The sequence below is a fragment of the Eubalaena glacialis genome, chromosome 7 (assembly GCF_028564815.1).
Source record: "Eubalaena glacialis isolate mEubGla1 chromosome 7, mEubGla1.1.hap2.+ XY, whole genome shotgun sequence".
Taxonomy (NCBI): Eukaryota; Metazoa; Chordata; class Mammalia; order Artiodactyla; family Balaenidae; genus Eubalaena; species Eubalaena glacialis.
This window is the reverse complement of record NC_083722.1, coordinates 78,521,902-78,542,162: the sequence shown is the minus strand read 5'-3', so window position 1 is coordinate 78,542,162 and position 20,261 is coordinate 78,521,902. Positions and strand designations below refer to the sequence as shown.

At 39.8% G+C, this 20,261-nt stretch overlaps 1 protein-coding gene across 1 annotated transcript in view; it reads right to left on the bottom strand.

Annotated features, from left to right (window-relative positions):
- CACNA2D3 (calcium voltage-gated channel auxiliary subunit alpha2delta 3) overlaps positions 1-20,261 on the bottom strand; it is a 791,777-nt gene that overhangs the window by 261,259 nt on the left and 510,257 nt on the right. Inside the window, exon 13 of the mRNA XM_061195439.1 lies at positions 14,754-14,887. Coding sequence (XP_061051422.1) covers positions 14,754-14,887 — 134 coding nt within the window. The remainder of the gene's footprint in view (positions 1-14,753; positions 14,888-20,261) is intronic.

Here is a 20,261-nt window from a genome sequence, read left to right as displayed (position 1 = left end):
AACCCTTCCATTCCATTAGTTTTCCCCTGTATATTTGCCCTCCCATACTTTACCACCCCTAGAAGCCCAAACACATTTTCCTTTGTCTTGTCACTTCTCCACAAATTTATCTCTCTTTGTTAAAATGGTATATACAAATCCCATCCCATTCTCCCATCCCCAGATCTAACTGCCTCTTTGATGCTTTACTTCTTTTCTATGAAGACCTCCATATGCACGCATAGTAAACCTTTTTTCCTGTTAGTTCATTTTTTGTCAGTTTAATTTGCAGGGCCTATATCATTAAACTTAAGAGGGCAGAGGAATAAGTTTCCTTTCCTATATACCATTAATTTACCCATCCTACTATTTGTGTGGTACTGTGTTGGATATGGTGAATACAATGGCAAAAAAAAAAAAAAAAAAAAGTCACTACCATGTATAAGTTAGAGTAAGCCAGAGAGACATAATCTTAAAATTAGCCCAAGCAATATGCAACAATAAGCTGGCTAAGTGCTATCTAGCACAAGAACCGATTCTATGAGAGAGTAGTAGGTGGCCTCTTTCTATTTGGGAAGTCATGGAAGGGGTTTGTAATTTAAGTCACGAAGATTAAATAAGAGTCAGCCAGGAAACAAGTGAGGGCCCCAATGGCAGATGTTGGCTGGGTGCTCACCTCCAAGGAACTGAAAGAAAGACAGGGAGAAACCCAGAGGTATAACAGTGAAACCAGAAGACCAATTAGGAGTCTACAGGCATGGTCTAGTCAGGGTAGAGGGTGGATGGCACATTACAAATGGCGAGAAGGGAGAAGATTTGAGATATACTTTGGGAGTGGAATCAAAAGGACTTGTATCTCAAACCCAGTGACATAGGTGTTGCCAAGAATAAGGAATCACAGGGTTCACTGGATATTCTGGGCCACTGTTCTTTGGTATCAACCAGGGCTGTCTTCAGTGGGCCTATCTCCTGTCAATGACATCGTTGTATAATAAGACATGCAATGCAGGATCTGCATTTGGGCTTGCTGGCTTCTGCACATCCCTACAGCAAATGATTAACGTGTTTTACTTGCCATTTAAGTAGATAACGTGAAACAATTTACAACAAAACAAGACAAAAACAGGCCTATATAGCTAGACTAATAAGTCTTAGAGATCTAGTCCAGTGGTTCTTAACACTGTGGGGAAATGATGGAGCAATTATACATGTTTGTGGACAGGTTTTGATGGGAGGGATCTCAGACTGCTTGAAATTCACACATGGCTGGATGTCAGATTTTGAGATGTCCTGATCTCGAACAATCTCCCCATTTCTCAGTTGGAGAAACTGAGGAGCAGATGTTATATAACGTGGTAGGCGATAGAAAACTGAAAGTAATATCTCCTGACCCTTTCTCTACATTTTGAAACCTACTGAACTTCTGGTAGAAACATACATTTCAGCCAAGATATTCTAACAGTGGGACTTAGATACACCTGACCCAGACCCATCTCATATTGAGGGAAGCTGCTTGGTGCTGCTGGAGTCCTAGGGAAAGATAGTGCTTCTGGATTCCAGCCACCCTTGTTCTGAGCTCCTGCTCCTGCGGGATTCGTTCTATTTGTGGACTACCTCACCATCCTACGTGCACAACCCCTCATTCCCTTCCCGGGAGTATACAGATGTAGAAAACTGAAAAATTCCCACAGTTTCCCTTCAAAATTTCTCTGAGGCCTGAGAAAATGTAATGGACTTTTGGTAAAACACGGGACGTTACACTGCATCAGAGAAAATAACATAAAATTAAATGAGAGTTATCCCTGCCCTTGAAAAGACCTTAAATTCCTTTGCACTTCTGAGGTCAGGCCCCTACCCTCTTGCTAAGGCTGCTGTCCTCCCTCTTCTCTCAGGAAGCATGTCTGCTTTTTCATTTGTCCTATTTTCTTATACAGAACAATTTTGTTCCGCACTCTTTCATCCCAGGCTCTGCCCTGGGGCCTCTCTTTCATTTCCTAATGGTCCCAAATCTTTCCTGAGGAGTTTTGATTTGGAGGGGAACATTTGACAGTGATTGGGCATGGAGGGAAGAGGTTAAATGTGGTCATCTTGTCTTAAAAAAGAAAAGGAACTTAAAGTTGATTTGAGGGGGTTAGAAAAGGCAGAGTTCAGAAAAGAAATGCCTGATGAGGTCACTGCTTCGCCTCCTGGCCCATCCAAAGCAGTCTGTGAGCAAAGATTCAGACCAGAGGCAAGGTCTGAGAGAGACAAACTCTTAGCCCCAAGGTTAATTAGACAGCCTCCTGGAAGGCCTCCAGCATGAACCACAGATCCTGTTGCTCTGGGCAACGTAGGGTCTCCTAGATTGCTCAGCTTCCTAAATCCCAAGGTTCAAACACCCTGTTACGGCCTGCCTTCAGGACACCCTGTCTAGTTCAATTTTGTATCTGAAGTTTTGATCTACTTATTAACTCACTGCTTGGCTTGCCTGACTACCCATCAAGGTGGCCAGACTTTCCATTCAAAGTCATTAGTAATGCCTCTAAGGAGTCTGATTCAGGACCCTCAATTTCCTTCAGGAGAGAAGCTATATAGATCAGGAATAGCATATCATGATTTTTGACATAGTGACAGCAGTTGGCATTATATAAATTACAGGATGTGATTACAGCCTTTGCTGTGATAACACCATCAAAATCCTTTTGTGATGTATAACACATTCAAAATGCAAATTCCAGGATATTTAAAAGCCCATCAGATAGAATTGTTATGACTCCAGATTTAAACCCAGGAATGCTGCGGTTTCTTTTACAAGTGTGATGAGCTGAGTTTTCCTTCTGTCATTTAATACAGCACAGAGAACTCTCCATGTGAGAGATGCATGTTACAAAATTTAACGTTTCCTATCTTGGGTTGCCAATGCTATGCGGAACCTAATTCAGGATAAGTCAGGCTCCCCGTCTTCATATCCCAAAGCAGTTCCGTGAGTTTTTCAAAATTCAGTAGAAGCAATGTAACTCAGGCTTGTGGGAATGGGAAGGACATTTCTAAGCTCACATTAGGCATTTTAAAGACTTTGGCATCTGTAATGTAGCCAGTGGGGCTAGCTCCTCATGACAGCACATACATAAATGTGAGACACCCTCCCATGTCCCATGGGAGAGAACAGGCCTCACACCCAAGCAGGCAACCTAGGGTTGCATCGTATTTGTTCCACTAATTATCCCATCTCCTGGGCACATTCCTCAATCTCCCTAAGCCTAGGCTCATCTGGAGAATGGAGATAAGGCCCACCTGACAGGGATGCAAAAGCACTTAGTACGGGGTCTGGGGTGCATTTTAACTGCCCTAAACTGATGGCTCTAGCATTCCGGTTATTTTTACTGTGCTGCTCAAATGAGGCCTAGCTAACTGCACTGTTGGGAAGGATGCTTCTGAAGATCACCATTAGTTTTCTCAGCTCAGCTTTTCCTCCTAAGCTTCTTGATTCATACCTGCCGGCCATAGCATGAGATTCTGGCACTGTAATTACTTCTTACTCTAGTTGTTTCTAAATAACACAGTCATAAAGACTTCTGAGACAATGAGGGGCAATGGCATGTAGACCACTTTTTTTTCTCTCTCTCATTCCCAAGCATGGAATGGAGCTTCCAGGCAGGACAAGCTGGACACACCACTTAGAGTAGGCATGTGGCTGTAAAGAGCAAAGGCAACTCGAGGATGCCCTTCTGCTGGGAAGGGAAATAAATGCATGACCAACTGTCTCCCCCTTTCTTTTGGAGAATGTCAGAATTTGGCAAGTCTAAAATAAAACTAAGGCAGAGTTCATTCCGTAAGACTCTATGTATGGAACAATAAATAATGTTATTTGGAATTTCTAGATAATAATGATGAGCATTTATGGAATACTTGCTATGTGCCTGACATGGTACTAAGCAGTCTTATCATTTTTAATCTTCACTCTGTGAGATCAGCACCATTATTATTCCCATTTCACAAAGAAGAAACCCTGATTGTATATAATATACAAGTGTTATGTGGTGTATAATTTACTGTAGAATACTTCAGCATAGATGGTGTGATATAAATGTGTATGCTCATTGCAATCTATATCTCAGAGGTAGTCAACTGCCCTAATCAGGAATACATATTCCAGCTAGTATTTAAGCAAAAGGCAACATATGCTACAGTTATTTCTCTCTGACTAACACCACAGGTTTTGTCAATTACCATAAGGGGCATTAGAAATGATTTTCATTGGTAAATTGGAGGTATCCATTCTTTGTGGATTGGTTCCATAGACTGCAGAGGCCCCACCTTCCTCTGCATGAACCCACATAAAGGCTTTGCGAGCTCAGCGGCCTCTGTCTTTAGGAATAGTGCCCCAGGCCTGATTGTTAAACAGTCTTGCCTCCAATTGCTGACTCCTGCTTCTTGGTCACCTGACTCCAAATAGAATGTTAAACTGACTCCTGCAAATAATGCATTTGTTCTGATGCAAGATGCCATCAGACCACCTAAAAGGATAGAGAGCTGGGGCTTGAACTTTCAGAAGCTGGTTGGCTTTTGTGCATGCTTCCAATAAATGTTTCCATGGATGGCAGAATTTGTCTGAGACTTGTGTTCACCATAGCCTGGTAGATTGTGAGTGAAAGAACGGATAGCCCTTGCCCCTAAATGTTGGAGGCTGCCAATCACTACCAAAAATAATCTAATAATTTTAAATTACTTAATTGGCTTGGATTGTTCGCTGAAGGGACTTAAACCGTATTTCCTAAAAATGAAAGCTATGACATCCTAGTGCCCAGTATAGGGACTGATCCTCAGCTTAGTAGGTGTCTAGTCAATGAACTAGGTAACCAAACATCTGGTTCCACAGGTATCCCTAGAACAAATATGGTCAGAGTAGATGATCCTATTTGCTGACAACTACAGAGAAGGAGCAATACAGCTGCATAAGAGGGTGTAGGGGAGCAAAACTTGCCATGCTAAAATGTCTCTTTGGCATGTGGATTATTTTGAGCTGAAAAACCTCAAGCCCCAAATGACTCAGAAAGAAACTCTGACTTTCACCCTAACTGCCTAAAAGAATTTAGATAGAGGACCTGTTCCCAGAAGACAGCTATCATTGGAGATACTTGCAAAGATATGGACTAGGTGTGGTAAGGGAAACTCTTAAGAGATCAGAGTCTATTCTGTGTCCCATTGTCTCTGCGTGGCCCAGCTAACATTTAACATTTGTTTGTTTTTCCATCTCCATGTCACTTGCTTTCCTCCCCTTTGAAATCCCAAACCACTACCCCCAACATCCTCTTTTGTCTTTAGCTGAAGATGATATTTAAGGTGAGGATTTCCGCCATTTTGGTAAGTTATTCAGTTTTCCTCTCCCATGTATCCCTGCTATTAAACTTTTGTTTGATTTTCTCCTGTTAATCTGTCTCATGTCAATTTAATTCTTAGACCAGCCAGAAGAACCTAAAGAAGGAAAATTTATCCCTCCCCAACAAGGGCCATAAAGTCCATACACTGTGAGTGCTCCTAATACAGCCCCTAGGTTGGCTTATCATGGCAAGAAAAATGGGGAATTGACAAACTTGGTCTAGATTCCATGAAGTCTGGGGAAATCAACAGACCTTCAAAAATGTATGGTTCTGCCAATATAGCAAAGGGCCGCTGTGAACCTATATATTGTGGCCAAGATACAACCCTCAACACATTTCTGCATTCCCAGCCACCAATTTTCTTTTCCAAGTTTGTTCTTGTTTGCATTCAGTTATACTTGGTTGAAAAATCTGTTCTTAATAATATTAATAGTTAAAATTAAGATTATTTTAACCTTTAAATAACTTATGTTTAACAAAACAACACTATTTTCGAAGTAAAATGACCCACACATTTTAATAACAAAATAGAGTCAGTAATCTCACTTTAAAAGGAGAGCTTTTTCAACACAATACCGTTTTTTACATACGTATTGTCATGCAGTGATCAATATTTCTTAACTTGAGAATTCCATGCTTTCACATAACAGAAAACTAAATAAGAAGCAGATTGTCAAGTGCTATGATGGTGAACAGCTGCCAAAAATCTATGATTTTTTTTTCCCTCTCATTCCCTTAGTATCCTGTTGCAAAAGTTATATTGAAACACTAATTCATTAAGCATTTCTCAGCATCTTCAGAAAACACACTATCATTCTATCATATCAGACTTTCTGGGAATTTTCCTTTCCAGTCTGGGCCAGAGTAATTAACTTGGCCTGAATCAGGACAGTAATTTAAAGCAGACAGCATTTATATTTTGATGGAGAATTGAGTGCTAATGCTAAAGAATTTCCATGGACGTGAATATTTTTCCCAACCTCTCCCAATATCAAGTTTCCTTGGAGTCCACCTAAATTATTATGATGCCCTACCAAAAAAATCACATTCCACTCTTCATCCATAAACCATATCTTTAGCAAGAAAACCACCGTTAGGAACTTTTCCATCAGACCTAAGTAATGTAGTGTAAACAATATGCCTCAAGCAATCAGCCCTTTCCCCAACATATCGCTTTTAACAACATGCATAAAAAGGGAGCACTGCAGAAATCTGGTTCACTCCCGGAAGTTCTCTGTTCTTCCATCTGAAATCAGTGACTGCCACTGAGTAGTTGAAGTTGGCATTCAGAAAAACCAGTTGCTTCAGACTTAAACTTGATCATTCAGCTAGGTATTCAAAAGGAAAGACAAATATGACAGTTGCATTTCGGGAACAATATTTTAAACTCTATCTTGGTACCACCATCTACTTTGCAGTCAATATTCTTTATTATTTCTTCCCTAATTCTTGGCGTCTCATTGTACTTTTTAAGGAGACATGTAGTGCAGAATGGGAGAAACAAACTCCAGTGAGTAGTAAAAAGAGATTGGTGATATGACTAAAAACAAACCACTTAGCTTCCCTGAGCTAATATTGAGTGTGTGGTACTGTGTGCCAGGCAGAGTGCTAGATTGTAGGGATACAAGACAGACTTTGCCCCGTTCCTTACATTATCACTGGGACAAACCAAAAAAAAAAAAAAAAAAAAAAAAAGATTTTTAAAGAGGGAAAAAATATCTAAGTACTTAATTGAAATAATTATAATAATTATAAATGATCATACTTTCTATGAAGGAAATAAGGATCTGAAATAGAAAGTCAATAGGCATGTGAGGGGTGACATTTTAGCTGAGACATAGTGAACGGGAATAATTCTCCCCCCAGTAAAGGAGCAGAATGGGAGGGCAGTCTTTCCAGTTCAGAAGAAGATTGTTCAAAAGCCCAGAGGAGGGAGAAGGTTTGGGGGTGTTCAAGCAACAAAAAGGCTACGAGCGTGGCTGATGTTTTGAGAGGGAGGGAGAGAGGTCGGCGATGGTGGGGCTCTGTTGATGAGACACTTGTAGGCAACATACAGGAAAGCACATTGAAAGCCAGGAAATGCAAAACAAGTATAAGGGATTATTTTTAAGGACTTCCTGAATACTCATTATATACCCACAGCCAAATATAATTCTGACAGTGCCAAAACCTTTTTTAAAAGTTCCTTTGTATTTTAGTAGTGGGTAAGGTGTGAGGACAGTCCTGCCCACTGATCTCTCCCATTGGAACACCACGAGAGGTCAACTGATGAACAAGCAGGGCATTTGAATCCTGTCCTTCTCAAAGGAAGGATCCTTCCCATGGAAACATGTGCTCCTTAACCGTGGGAGAGAAAGGAACTGTGGGATGAGTACTCAGCTTTGCTTCATCTCAGGCCACCTTTAATTTGATCACTTCAGAAGAGAAATCAATTATAAGAGTGCTTCACAGTTGTTTCCATCCACCAGCAAAGATGGTGATGTTCCAGATTTTTTGATTAAACATATTAGAAATTGATTTGAAAACATGTTCCTTTTGCCTGAATAAACTATTGTCTTTGCTTTTCCTTTCTTTGTTCAGAACAAGAGAGAATTTCCCCTTAGGAACTGGCACAGAGCCTCATGCTTGGTCTGGACATCTAACGGGAGTGCGTATCATCGGCAGAATAAGATTGAAGGAGCCCCCAGTTGCCATATCACTCACAAGCAGGTGTGAAAGGCCATGAAGGAATAATTTTTAATGGCAAGAGGAAGCAAAAGAGTGGTTGTCTGCCACTGTTCAATAGCAGCAGTTTAAGAGCCCAAGTCCGTTGAGATACACTTATCTACAGTATCTTTGAGGCATGGCCTCATAGACAATACATTTATATTTGGCACAACAAACCTTAACTTTTAAGAGTGAAAGAATTAAATCTTTTACAGGGGGAAAATCCTGTGCACAGCAGGAGAAACTGGCAGCTGGTATCAAACCACAGGCTGATTCTCTGGGATTATTTTAATTGTTCTTCATGCTGGTAATAAGAGGAATGTGTTCATTTTAGTTTAAACCATGTCAAAGCATGAGAATCAGCTCTGAGAATCTAAGTTGCCTAAATATCTGGGTCATGAAGGGGGAAAAAAGCAGTACGGATTTGGTTGTGGTGGCCAAAATACCTCCCTTAGCTCTCAGAAGGCACAAGGGAGAGGGCTTCCTACCACCCACATAGCAGGATGGTGGGTGGAGGAAGGGCAGGGTCAAAGATGTGGGAGGCAAGGAGAGGACTGGGGGACACTTGTTTGGACAAATTGGGCTAAAAGGAAGCCATGAGCCTAGGAATAAAAGAGGAAAGAAGACATGCTCCCAAGAGTTAGTATTAGAGCCCAGCTGGGGATGCAACTTACAGAAGCCTTAGATGGAAAGACAGAAATCTAGAAATGCCAACTCCTTGAGACTCCAGTCATTTCCTCCTACCCACACCTCGTTCTTACAGAATCTGCTATTCACAGCCTTGGCTGACCTGTTTCCATCACATGTCCTTTCCCCAGCCCTGGCTGATTGGATAACGGGTAGACATCTGACCTCAGAGGAACCATGGACTAGAAAGTTATGTACTTTGCTCAGAAATGAACTCAGATACCCAAACACTGAGTTGTTCTCTGTTGGGTTTGAACTGGGACATATGTAAAGTAGGACTTGGAGGAGACCATGTTTCACCCATGAATGAGGATTGACAGGAGAACAGGTCTCCAGAAAATATGAAAAATACAGCAGGCATTTGAGGAAAAAAAGCACAGACAATTTGGTTTTCTAATACAACCACAGACACAACCTCCCAATCTTTCCTAACCGAACCCAACCCAGTATCTTGTTGTAAAGGCACAGTACATAATCCACAGCAGAGAATCCCATTTTGCCATTCTCAGACATTGACTCAACAATAACTCGGTATACTACTCAGGCTCTGCAGGGTCAGGGAGGAGCAAAAAAGTGCTTCTGAGCTTCCCTAGGCATTCAGGAGATGGCCAAGCAACCAGGGTTCCACGTCTCCATCCCCCAATGTCTACAAGAGTACTCTGCTTCTATATGTTTGTTTCTTCAACGGTCCATGGAAACATTTGACTAGATAAAAAGCTCCAGTGCCTAAAAGCATGGTACCCTAATGAATACCATACCGATGGGAAACACGATCTTGGGCATGGATTAGTTTTGGCTTCTACAAACAAGTTGTATGCAGGACTCTGTTACTTCTCAGTCCTTCCAGTATCAGTTCCCTTTGGGACTGGTTTCTTCCCCACTCTGTGAGATTCAGACCATCAGTTAGCAGCTCCATCTCACTGCTCAGTATGGGGTTGTGACTCAAACAGCCTATCATAGACTTGACATAGATGCTGGAAGGGTAAGGGCTATAAAGACAATGAAAGTTAGTGGATGGTAGAGACCATCTTTGCTACTCAGTAGAGACAGTCTGCTGGGAATAAGCATATAAGAATCAAGGAACAAGTCAAAATAAATGGGATTGATCCCTAAATCTAGTCATGCCTCAAGAGAGAACTACACAGATATCTTGCTTGCAGGTCAACAAATTCCCTTTCTGACCTTTGCTACTTTGAGTTGGGTACTGTCACTTGTAAACAAAGTCTGCTGAACAATCTATCATGCTAAATTATTATTCAGGCTTAGTGATTTTATTTATTTTTTAAGGGCTTATCTATTTCTAGAAGCTGCCCTTTTATTATAGATAGTTGAAAATTACTATACCATAATAGCAGAAACAACAATAAATCTAAAAATCTAAAAAAAGAACCACTTGAAATCTAAAAAATTTTTTTCATTTTCAGCCCTAAACTTTTCTACTAGTTGACAGTCATCGATACAGGGTGTTAGAACAGCTCATCTTTCCTAAAGAAAATAATTTTATACCTTTGATTCATAGTTTTGTAACACCAACTCAAAGTAGAAAAATAAATGGTTGTGTTAAAAAAAAATGCTATTTAATACTGAAATCTAGAATCAAATGGAAGAGGAAAATATTTGGATGAATAGAAATAGCACCTGAAATCAAGAATGCACCAATTTTTAACATCACCATCTCCTGGCAAAAAAATAATTATAATAGTAATCTGTTTCAATGGAAATAAAGTACTGTAATATTTATGGTCTATGCCAGAGTTATAATGACTGCAGGGCCAGAAGTGAAGTGTCACAGCATGCTCCGCATGTTCTTAACACGGTTTCTAAAGGCTCTGGAGGCTATTAAATTTAATGAACCCATCTGCTATGAAATACAGGTCCCAACATAATCAGTTTCCTCCATGCCATGTAATGCAGATGGCATTCTCTGTTCCACAACCCAGCAGGATGGTTTATGTTTCTCTTTAAGAGTGTCTTTTTGTTTTGACGATTTGAACTTCTTTGATATGCAGTGGTGTCTTGGGGAAGATACTGTAAATTCAGCTTCCAAGCCCCAACAACTTCCTTATGATGGCTTCAACCCCCTGAGTAATTGCTTCTAGGCAGTAAGATGTTGTAGCCTAAAGCAATCACCCAAACGACTCCTAAATGGCCTAGGTGCCATTCTGAGATGGGAAACCAAAACAAATGTGCAATTTATCATATGCAAAGCATTTTCTCTGAGTTGGACTTAGTGGGGGGTGAGGAGGAGGGATACACGTCCAATTTGCAAATGCAACTAAATTGGTTTGAAAGTTCCTACAAATTTCGTACTGAATTGTATTACCAGCAGAGGGGAGGGGCAGGGGAGCTTGGTAATGAATTCTCATTATTTTAAATGGTCACATTCCCGCTGTTTCTAAAAGATTTCTTTGCTTCCCTTCTACGTGTCACTGTGGTCTGTGCAAACTCCCCTGGAGGGGTTGATCAGGGATGCTGATGTTTCTACAGTCTGATGCATGTTCTACTCTGCATACCAAGTTGGGTAGCATTCCCAAGATGATTAGGACCCAACTGGAAAACGTAAGTCATTTGCTTACAAAATAGAACAAATTCCATTGTTAATGATTTTTTGCTCTGCACCTAAGAGATAATGGCTGTGCAGCACAACTTGTATTCAGATGAGAAGCCCATGAATTTCAGAATTCTGGTGTTCGCTGTTTTGTCAATTAATACATGAAATCTTATTAGATTAAACATAATTAATGCTGTTAACATTAATTCATTTATTTGGGCTTCACCAGGAGAGCAAATTGAATAGAACAGCCAGGCAGGAAACAGAATATTTAATCAGACTGGTAGTAATAGTCAGGGAGGATGGACCCTGAAAGGAAAATTCTGTCTGTCTTGATTCTAGGTCAGGCTGGATTGAACACAACCCTGGACTCTCACGTGCAAAAATCCTAACTCAGCTTCTGTTCACAAACTTTTATCTTGATCTTGTCCAGACCCAGAACTGTATGAATTAATGTATAATTAATAAAGAGGGAAAGTACTATACTCTTAGGTCATTACAAGCTATTCACTTAAGTATTAAATCAATTATATTATTATATTTGTTGCTGCTGGGTCTCCCACTGGATAGATACTATTTTTTAAATTTTTTCCTCCTAACTAGTCAAAAATCTCTAGGGAAGCACTTTGAGACCATGAAAATATCCTGCTCATCATCAAAATTCCCCCCTAGATTTAGCATCCATGGATGACCTTCACCCTAATCAATCTTTACTAAAATCGTTGCCCACTGGTGATTTTCCATCTCATGACTCCCTCCCTCCACACCCACCAGGCAGCATCCCATTGCCCACTGCACACCGCACTCCTTCCCATCCACTTCATCATCTATTTAGTCCATCTGTTTGAGATTTGTTTACTTATTTAGAACACATTGATTTGTTTTATTCAAGTTATAGTCCATTACTCTTCTATTTAATTTTGAGGCTCAAATAATCCCAGAGTTGAGCAGTGAGAGCCCCTTCACGTTGATTCTTGGGCCTTTTGATGTGACCTCGTGGTTTTGAGTGCTTCGTTACTGTCTGGCACAAAATATTCCAGGCTTTTTGTTTGTTTGTTTGTTTTTAACATTAAGACTCCATTACATCCATGTACCACAGTTTATCCAATTGATCTCTTATGGTTGGGGATTTAGGTAACTTTCAATATTTTGAAATGACAAGCAATTCTGCAGTGAACAAACTTATGCATATGTATTTTTGGATTGTTGGAGGTTTATCTTCAGGGTTAATTCCTAGAAGTAGAATTTCTGGGTCAAAGGGTAAATGCACATTTCCCCTTCCTATACCCCAATTCCGTCTTCCCACAAGCATGTACAAGTGTCCCTTTCCCACAGCCTCACCAACAAACTTAAGCTTTTCATTTCTGCCACTCTAATAGATGAGAGAAATGGTATCTCAAACCATACTTTAATTTGCATTTTTCTTACAATGTGTGAAGTTGTACATATTCCATATGTTTAAAATCCATTTTTATTATTTTTGTGTGAATTGTCTGCTCATGTCTTTTGCTCATTTTTTTCTATAGGAATTTTGGGGTTTCCACCTTAATTTTTGAAAGTTCTTTATATATTAGGATTATTAGTTCTTTATGTGTGCTATATGCTGCATATTTTCTCCTATTTTACCATTTGCTTTTTGATTTTGCTTCTTTTTGACTGTGTTTGATTTTTTTACTTATAAAAGTTGGGTTTTGTTTTGTTTATATTTTAAGTAGTCAAACCTATTTTTATTTATATTGCATCTGGATTTTGGAGTCATTGTTAGAAAGCCATTCTCTGGACTCAGGTTATAGAGGAATTCACTAGATTTTGTTCTAGTGCTTATGTGGTTTCATTTTTTACAGTTTAGGTCTCTGATCCCCTTGGATATTTTTCTCCGGTGTGATGTGAAGAAAATAACTAATTTTATCTTTTCCTAAATAGCTATCTAGTTTTCCCAAAAGCATTTATTACAAAGCCCATCCTAGCCCTACTGATTTGAGATGCCACCTTTATCACAAACTAAATTTCCATATGTTTGTGGGTCTTTTTTTTTGGACCTTCTACTCTACTGATCTGTCTGTTTATCCAGGTGCTAGTCCCATAGAGACTCTGTTTTATATTTTTTACATCGATGAAACAAATAAGATGACAGACCCAACTGGCTGTTCAGGGTTTGTACACAGAACCACTGGGTGTCTGGATCAGTCCGTTCCTGGCTGGCTGCCCTCCTCCTCTCCTCTTCCCCGGCCTTACTCAACCACACATATGAGGAAGAGATGAAACCATCACTGTTGTTGCTCTGTTATTACTGTTAGTATGGTGCCGACACAAATGGGGTGGCTTAGTTATTTCACTTCCATGATTCTAAACCAAACTGGGTCAGACTCTGAACGTGATAAAAGGCCAAGGTCTCCCTGGCAACCAGAGATGGTTCTTCAGCTTAACACCCATCTCCACTCAGGGTGATTTCTCCTGGGGACGGGCTACCCCTTCCTGACAAGTTTGTATTTCCATGGTCCCACTGTGTACTTTAAGGCTGTGTGTGGGGGGTGCAGGCTGCTTTGCTGTCCCCCAGGATGGGTTCCCACATGCTGCTCCTGCCCTGTATCTGCCTGCAGCTGCCAGAAGAGCAGCAGGAATGAGAGAGCTCGTGGAGAGAAAAGCTGGCCCATGGCAGCCATTGAGATCACTCTGGAGGACGGCTGGTCTGGGTTACAGCGATTAATGTGATGTTAATCCCGACACAAATCATGGGAGAGGGGCCCTCTGAGAACATTTACAATCAATAAATGAAAAATGCCACTCCCATCAGATTCATTATCACTATGAAAAATCACCCAGCAACTACACAAGAAACCTGGCCATTGAGCCATTATTTGATGATTGACAACACTCCTCCTTTTAAGGTAATTCGGCACCAGAATCTTTTTTCTTTGGAATTTGGCTTTAGAATGAGCCCATGGCCAGAGTTTCAACAACAATCAGTGCCTATATAACCACCACTGAAGCATTTTCTCACTTGTTCAAGGGAAGAAAAGGCAGCTGTGGCCTCTACAGTGGCTCCAATTCACTGTCAGAACTGAAGGTGGTCCCACCTTCCCAAGCTGAGACCCAAGATTCACCCCTAGGACTGGGCCTCTCCGATGATGGCGAGGACCAAATCTTACACACCTGTCATCATTGCCACACTGACAGAACTTGTACACTTGTGAGAAGGAAAAAAAGGTAGAGAAGACAGAAACCAAAAGTGAGTTTTCTGTGCTGACCAGACACCTTCCAGAAGAACCTGTTACATTCTCTGATATTAGGAGTTGTCGCTAACCTTGCTTGCTAAGAGACCAACGCAAACCATACAAATATGGAAGATGTCAGTGAACCCCGTTACTGAGAAGGAATGCTACAACCACCATCTTCTGGAATAAACCCAGGGAAACTCTCCCATGGTAGGAGGAACCCTCAGGCTCTCCCCTGGGGCTCTGGGGACTCACAGTGCTGTCGATGTACGCTTCAGTCCACACCACGTCGTGCTCCTGGTCGATGACTTTGGGCCGGCTGAGTACGTGGAGGTATTCCATGACATTTTCCTGCACATCAGCCAAGGTGGAGATCTGGGTGAAAAATCCTGCCAAGGGAGAACCACGTTTAGTAAAGACAGGAACAACTACAACTGGCGAGCAGACCTACGCTATGCCTTCTTAGCCTCTAGCTAATTTCTTTCTTCCCTTTTCCTTTTTAAACATTGTCTCCTCTCTACCATCACCCACTTAATGAGCAATGTGTTCATGTTAGAAAACAGAGTCAAGCAAAAAGTATAAAATGAAGATCAACCACAAACCCACCTCCCAGGAGAAGCCCCTGTTAATCCTTTGGAGAAGCTCTCCCCAGATGTTTTCTATACATATACATATAGACTTTCTCTGGTAGATATGGGAGTCCTCTCTACATGCCATTTTGTAACCCGCCCCCCTTTTATTTTCATTTTAGTGTATTTATTTCCAATGGGAAAACTAAAAAGCACAAAATTTAAAGGCTGTCCTATTTTTATAACTACAATAGTTATAATAATTTTTTCTTTTTTTAAAAATTTTTATTGGCGTATAGTTGATTTACAATGTTGTGCTAGTTTCAGGTGTACAGCAAAGTCAATCAGTTACACATATACATATATCCACTCTTTTTTACATTCTTTTCCCATACAGGTCATTACAGAGTACTGAGTAGAGTTCCCTGTGCTATTTTATATATAGTTGTGTGTATATGTCAATCCCAATCTCCCAATTTATCCCTCCCCCCTATAATTAATTTTTGAGTGCTTAATAAGGGGCACAAAATTTGCTAAACACCTGATAAGATTTGCCTCATTTATTCTTTTTTTTTTTTTTTTAAACATCTTTATTGAAGTATAATTGCTTTACAATGGTGTGTTAGCTTCTGCTTTATAACAAAGTGAATCAGTTATACATATACATATGTTCCCATATCTCTTCCCTCTTGCATCTCCCTCCCTCCCACCCTCCCTATCCCACCCCTCTAGGTGGTCACAAAGCACCGAGCTGATCTCCCTGTGCTATGCGGCTGCTTCCCACTAGCTATCTATTTTACATTTGGTAGTGTATATATGTCCATGACACTCTCTCACCCTGTCACATCTCACCCCTCCCCCTCCCCATATCCTCAAGTCCATTCTCTAGTAGGTCTGTGTCTTTATTCCCATCTTGCCACTAGGTTCTTCATGACCTTTTTTTTTTTCCCTTAGATTCCATATATATGTGTTAGCATACTGTATTTGTTTTTCTCTTTCTGACTTACTTCACTCTGTATGACAGACTCTAACTCCATCCACCTCATTACAAACACCTCCATTTCATTTCTTTTTATGGCTGAGTAATATTCCATTGTATATATGTGCCACATCTTCTTTATCCATTCATCCGATGATGGACACCTAGGTTGCTTCCATGTCCTGGCTATTGTAAACAGAGCTGCAATGAATATTTTGGTACATGACTCTTTCTGAATTATGGTTTTCTCAGGGTATATGCCCAGTAGTGGGATTGCTGGGTCATATGGTAGTTCTATTTTTAGTTTTTTAAGGAACCTCCATACTGTTCTCCATAGTGGCTGTATCAATTTACATTCCCACCAACAGTGCAAGAGTGTTCCCTTTTCTCCACACCCTCTCCAGCATTTATTGTTTCTAGATTTTTTGATGATGGCCATTCTGACCGGTGTGAGATGATACCTCATTGTAGTTTTGATTTGCATTTCTCTAATGATTAATGATGTTGAGCATTCTTTCATGTGTCTGTTGGCAATCTGTATCTCTTCTTTGGAGAAATGTCTATTTAGGTCTTCTGCCCATTTTTGGATTGGGTTGTTTGTTTTTTTGTTATTGAGCTGCATGAGCTGCTTGTAAATCTTGGAGATTAATCCTTTGTCCGTTGCTTCATTTGCAAATATTTTCTCCCATTCTGAGGGTTGTCTTTTGGTCTTGTTTATGGTTTCCTTTGCTGTGCAAAAGCTTTTAAGTTTCATTAGGTCCCATTTGTTTATTTGTGTTTTTATTTCCATTTCTCTAGGACCTGGGTCAAAAAGGATCTTGCTGTGATTTATGTCATAGAGTGTTCTGCCTATGTTTTCCTCTAAGAGTTTGATAGTGTCTGGCCTTACAGTTAGGTCTTTAATCCATTTTGAGTTTATTTTTGTGCATGGTGTCAGGGAGTGTTCTAATTTCATACTTTTACATGTACCTGTCCAATTTTCCCAGCACCACTTATTGAAGAGGCTGTCTTTTCTCCACTGTATATGCTTGCCTCCTTTATCAAAGATAAGGTGACCATATGTGCGTGGGCTTATCTCTGGGCTTTCTATCCTGTTCCATTGATCTATATTTCTGTTTTGGTGCCAGTACCAAACTGTCTTGATTACTGTAGCTTTGTAATATAGTCTGAAGTCAGGGAGCCTTATTCCTCCAGCTCCATTTTTCTTTTTCAGGATTGCTTTGGCTATTCGGGGTCTTTTGTGTTTCCATACAAATTGTGAAATTTTTTGTTCTAGTTCTGTGAAAAATGCCAGTGGTAGTTTGATAGGGATTGCATTGAATCTGTAGATTGCTTTGGGTAGCAGAGTCATTTTCACAATGTTGATTCTTCCAATCCAAGAACATGGTATATCTCTCCATCTATTTGTATCATCTTTAATTTCTTTCATCAGTGTCCTATAATTTTCTGCATACAGGTCTTTTGTCTCCTTAGGTAGGTTTATTCCTAGGTATTTTATTCTTTTTGTTGCAATGGTAAACGGGAGTGTTTTCTTAATTTCACTTTCAGATTTTTCATCATTAGTATACAGGAATGCAAGAGATTTCTGTGCATTAATTTTGTATCCTGCTACTTTACCAAATTCATTGATTAGCTCTAGTAGTTTTCTGGTAGCATCTTTTGGATTCTCTATGTATAGTATCATGTCATCTGCAAACAGTGACAGCTTTACTTCTTCTTTTCCGATTTGGATTCCTTTTATTTCTTTTTCTTCTCTGATTGCTGTGGCTAACACTTCCAAAACTATGTTGAATAATAGTGGTGAGAGTGGGCAACCTTGTCTTGTTCCTGATCTTAGTGGAAATGGTTTCAGTTTTTCACCACTGAGGACAATGTTGGCTGTGGGTTTGTCATATATGGCCTTTATTATGTTGAGGAAAGTTCCCTCTATGCCTACTTTCTGCAGGACTTTTATCATAAATGGGTGTTGAATTTTGTCGAAAGCTTTCTCTGCATCTATTGAGATGATCATATGGTTTTTCTCCTTCAATTTGTTAATATGATGTATCACATTGATTGATTTGCGTATATTGAAGAATCCTTGCATTCCTGGAATAAACCCCACTTGATCATGGTGTATAATCCTTTTAATGTGCTGTTGGATTCTGTTTGCTAGTATTTTGTTGAGGATTTTTGCATCTATGTTCATCAGTGATATTGGCCTGTAGTTTTCTTTCTTTGTGACATCTTTGTCTGGTTTTGGTATCAGGGAGATGGTGGCCTCGTAGAATGAGTTTGGGAGTGTTCCTCCCTCTGCAATATTTTGGAAGAGTTTGAGAAGGATAGGTGTTAGCTCTTCTCTAAATGTTTGATAGAATTCGCCTGTGAAGCCATCTGGTCCTGGGCTTTTGTGTGTTGGAAGATTTTTAATCACAGTTTCAATTTCAGTGCTTGTGATTGGTCTGTTCATATTTTCTATTTCTTCCTGGTTCAGTCTTGGCAGGTTGTGCATTTCTAAGAATCTGTCCATTTCTTCCAGGTTGTCCATTTTATTGGCATAGAGTTGCTTGTAGTAATCTCTCATGATCGTTTGTATTTCTGCAGTGTCAGTGGTTACTTCTCCTTTTTCATTTCTAATTCTATTAATTTGAGTCTTCTCCCTTTTTCTCTTGATGAGTCTGGCTAATGGTTTATCAATTTTGTTTATCTTCTCAAAGAACCAGCTTTTAGTTTCATTGATTTTTGCTATTGTTTCCTTCATTTCTTTTTCATTTATTTCTGATCTGATCTTTATGATTTCTTTCCTTCTGCTAGCTTTGGGGTTTTTTGGTTCTTCTTTCTCTAATTGCTTTAGGTGCAAGGTTAGGTTGTTTATTCGAGATGTTTCCTGTTTCTTGATGTAGGCTTGTATTGCTATAAACTTCCCTCTTAGAACTGCTTTTGCTGCATCCCATAGGTTTTGGATTGTCGTGTCTCCATTGTCGTTTGTTTCTAGGTATTTTTTGATTTCCCCTTTGATTTCTTCAGTGATCACTTCGTTATTAAGTAGTGTATTGTGTAGCCTCCATGTGTTTGTATTTTTTACAGATCTTTTCCTGTAATTGATATCTAGTCTCATAGCGTTGTGGTCGGAAAAGATACTTGATACGATTTCAATTTTCTTAAATTTACCAAGGCTTGATTTGTGACCCAAGATATGATCTATCCTGGAGAATGTTCCATGAGCACTTGAGAAAAATGTGTATTCTGTTGTTTTTGGGTGGAATGTCCTATAAATATCAATTAAGTCCATCTTGTTTAATGTATCATTTAAAGCTTGTGTTTCCTTATTTATTTTCATTTTGGACGATCTGTCCATTGGTGAAAGTGGGGTGTTAAAGTCCCCTACTATGATTGTGTTACTGTCGATTTCCCCTTTTATGGCTGTTAGTATTTGCCTTATGTATTGAGGTGCTCCTATGTTGGGTGCATAAATATTTACAATTGTTATACCTTCCTCTTGGATCGATCCCTTGATCATTATATAGTGTCCTTCTTTGTCTCTTGTAATAGTCTTTATTTTAAAGTCTATTTTGTCTGATATGAGAATTGCTACTCCAGCTTTCTTTTGATTTCCATTTGCATGGAATATCTTTTTCCATCCCCTCACTTTCAGTCTGTATGTGTCTCTAGGTCTGAAGTGGGTCTCTTGTAGACAGCATATATATGGGTCTTGTTTTTGTATCCATTCAGCCAGTCTGTGTCTTTTGGTGGGAGCATTTAATCCATTTACATTTAAGGTAATTATCGATATGTATGTTCCTATTCCCATTTTCTTAAATGTTTTGGGTTTGTTATTGTAGGTGTTTTCCTTCTCTTGTGTTTCTTGCCTAGAGAAGTTCCTTTAGCATTTGTTGTAAAGCTGGTTTGGTGGTGCTGAACTCTCTCAGCTTTTGCTTGTCTGTAAAGGTTTTAATTTCTCCATCAAATCTGAATGAGATCCTTGCTGGGTAGAGTAATCTTGGTTGTAGGTTTTTCTCCTTCATCACTTTAAGTATATCCTGCCACTCCCTTCTGGCTTGCAGAGTTTCTGCTGAAAGATCAGCTGTTAACCTTATAGGGATGCCCTTGTGTGTTATTTGTTGTTTTTCCCTTGCTGCTTTTAATATGTTTTCTTTATATTTAATTTTTGATAGTTTGATTAATATGTGTCCTGGTGTGTTTCTCTTTGGATTTATCCTGTATGGGACTCTCTGG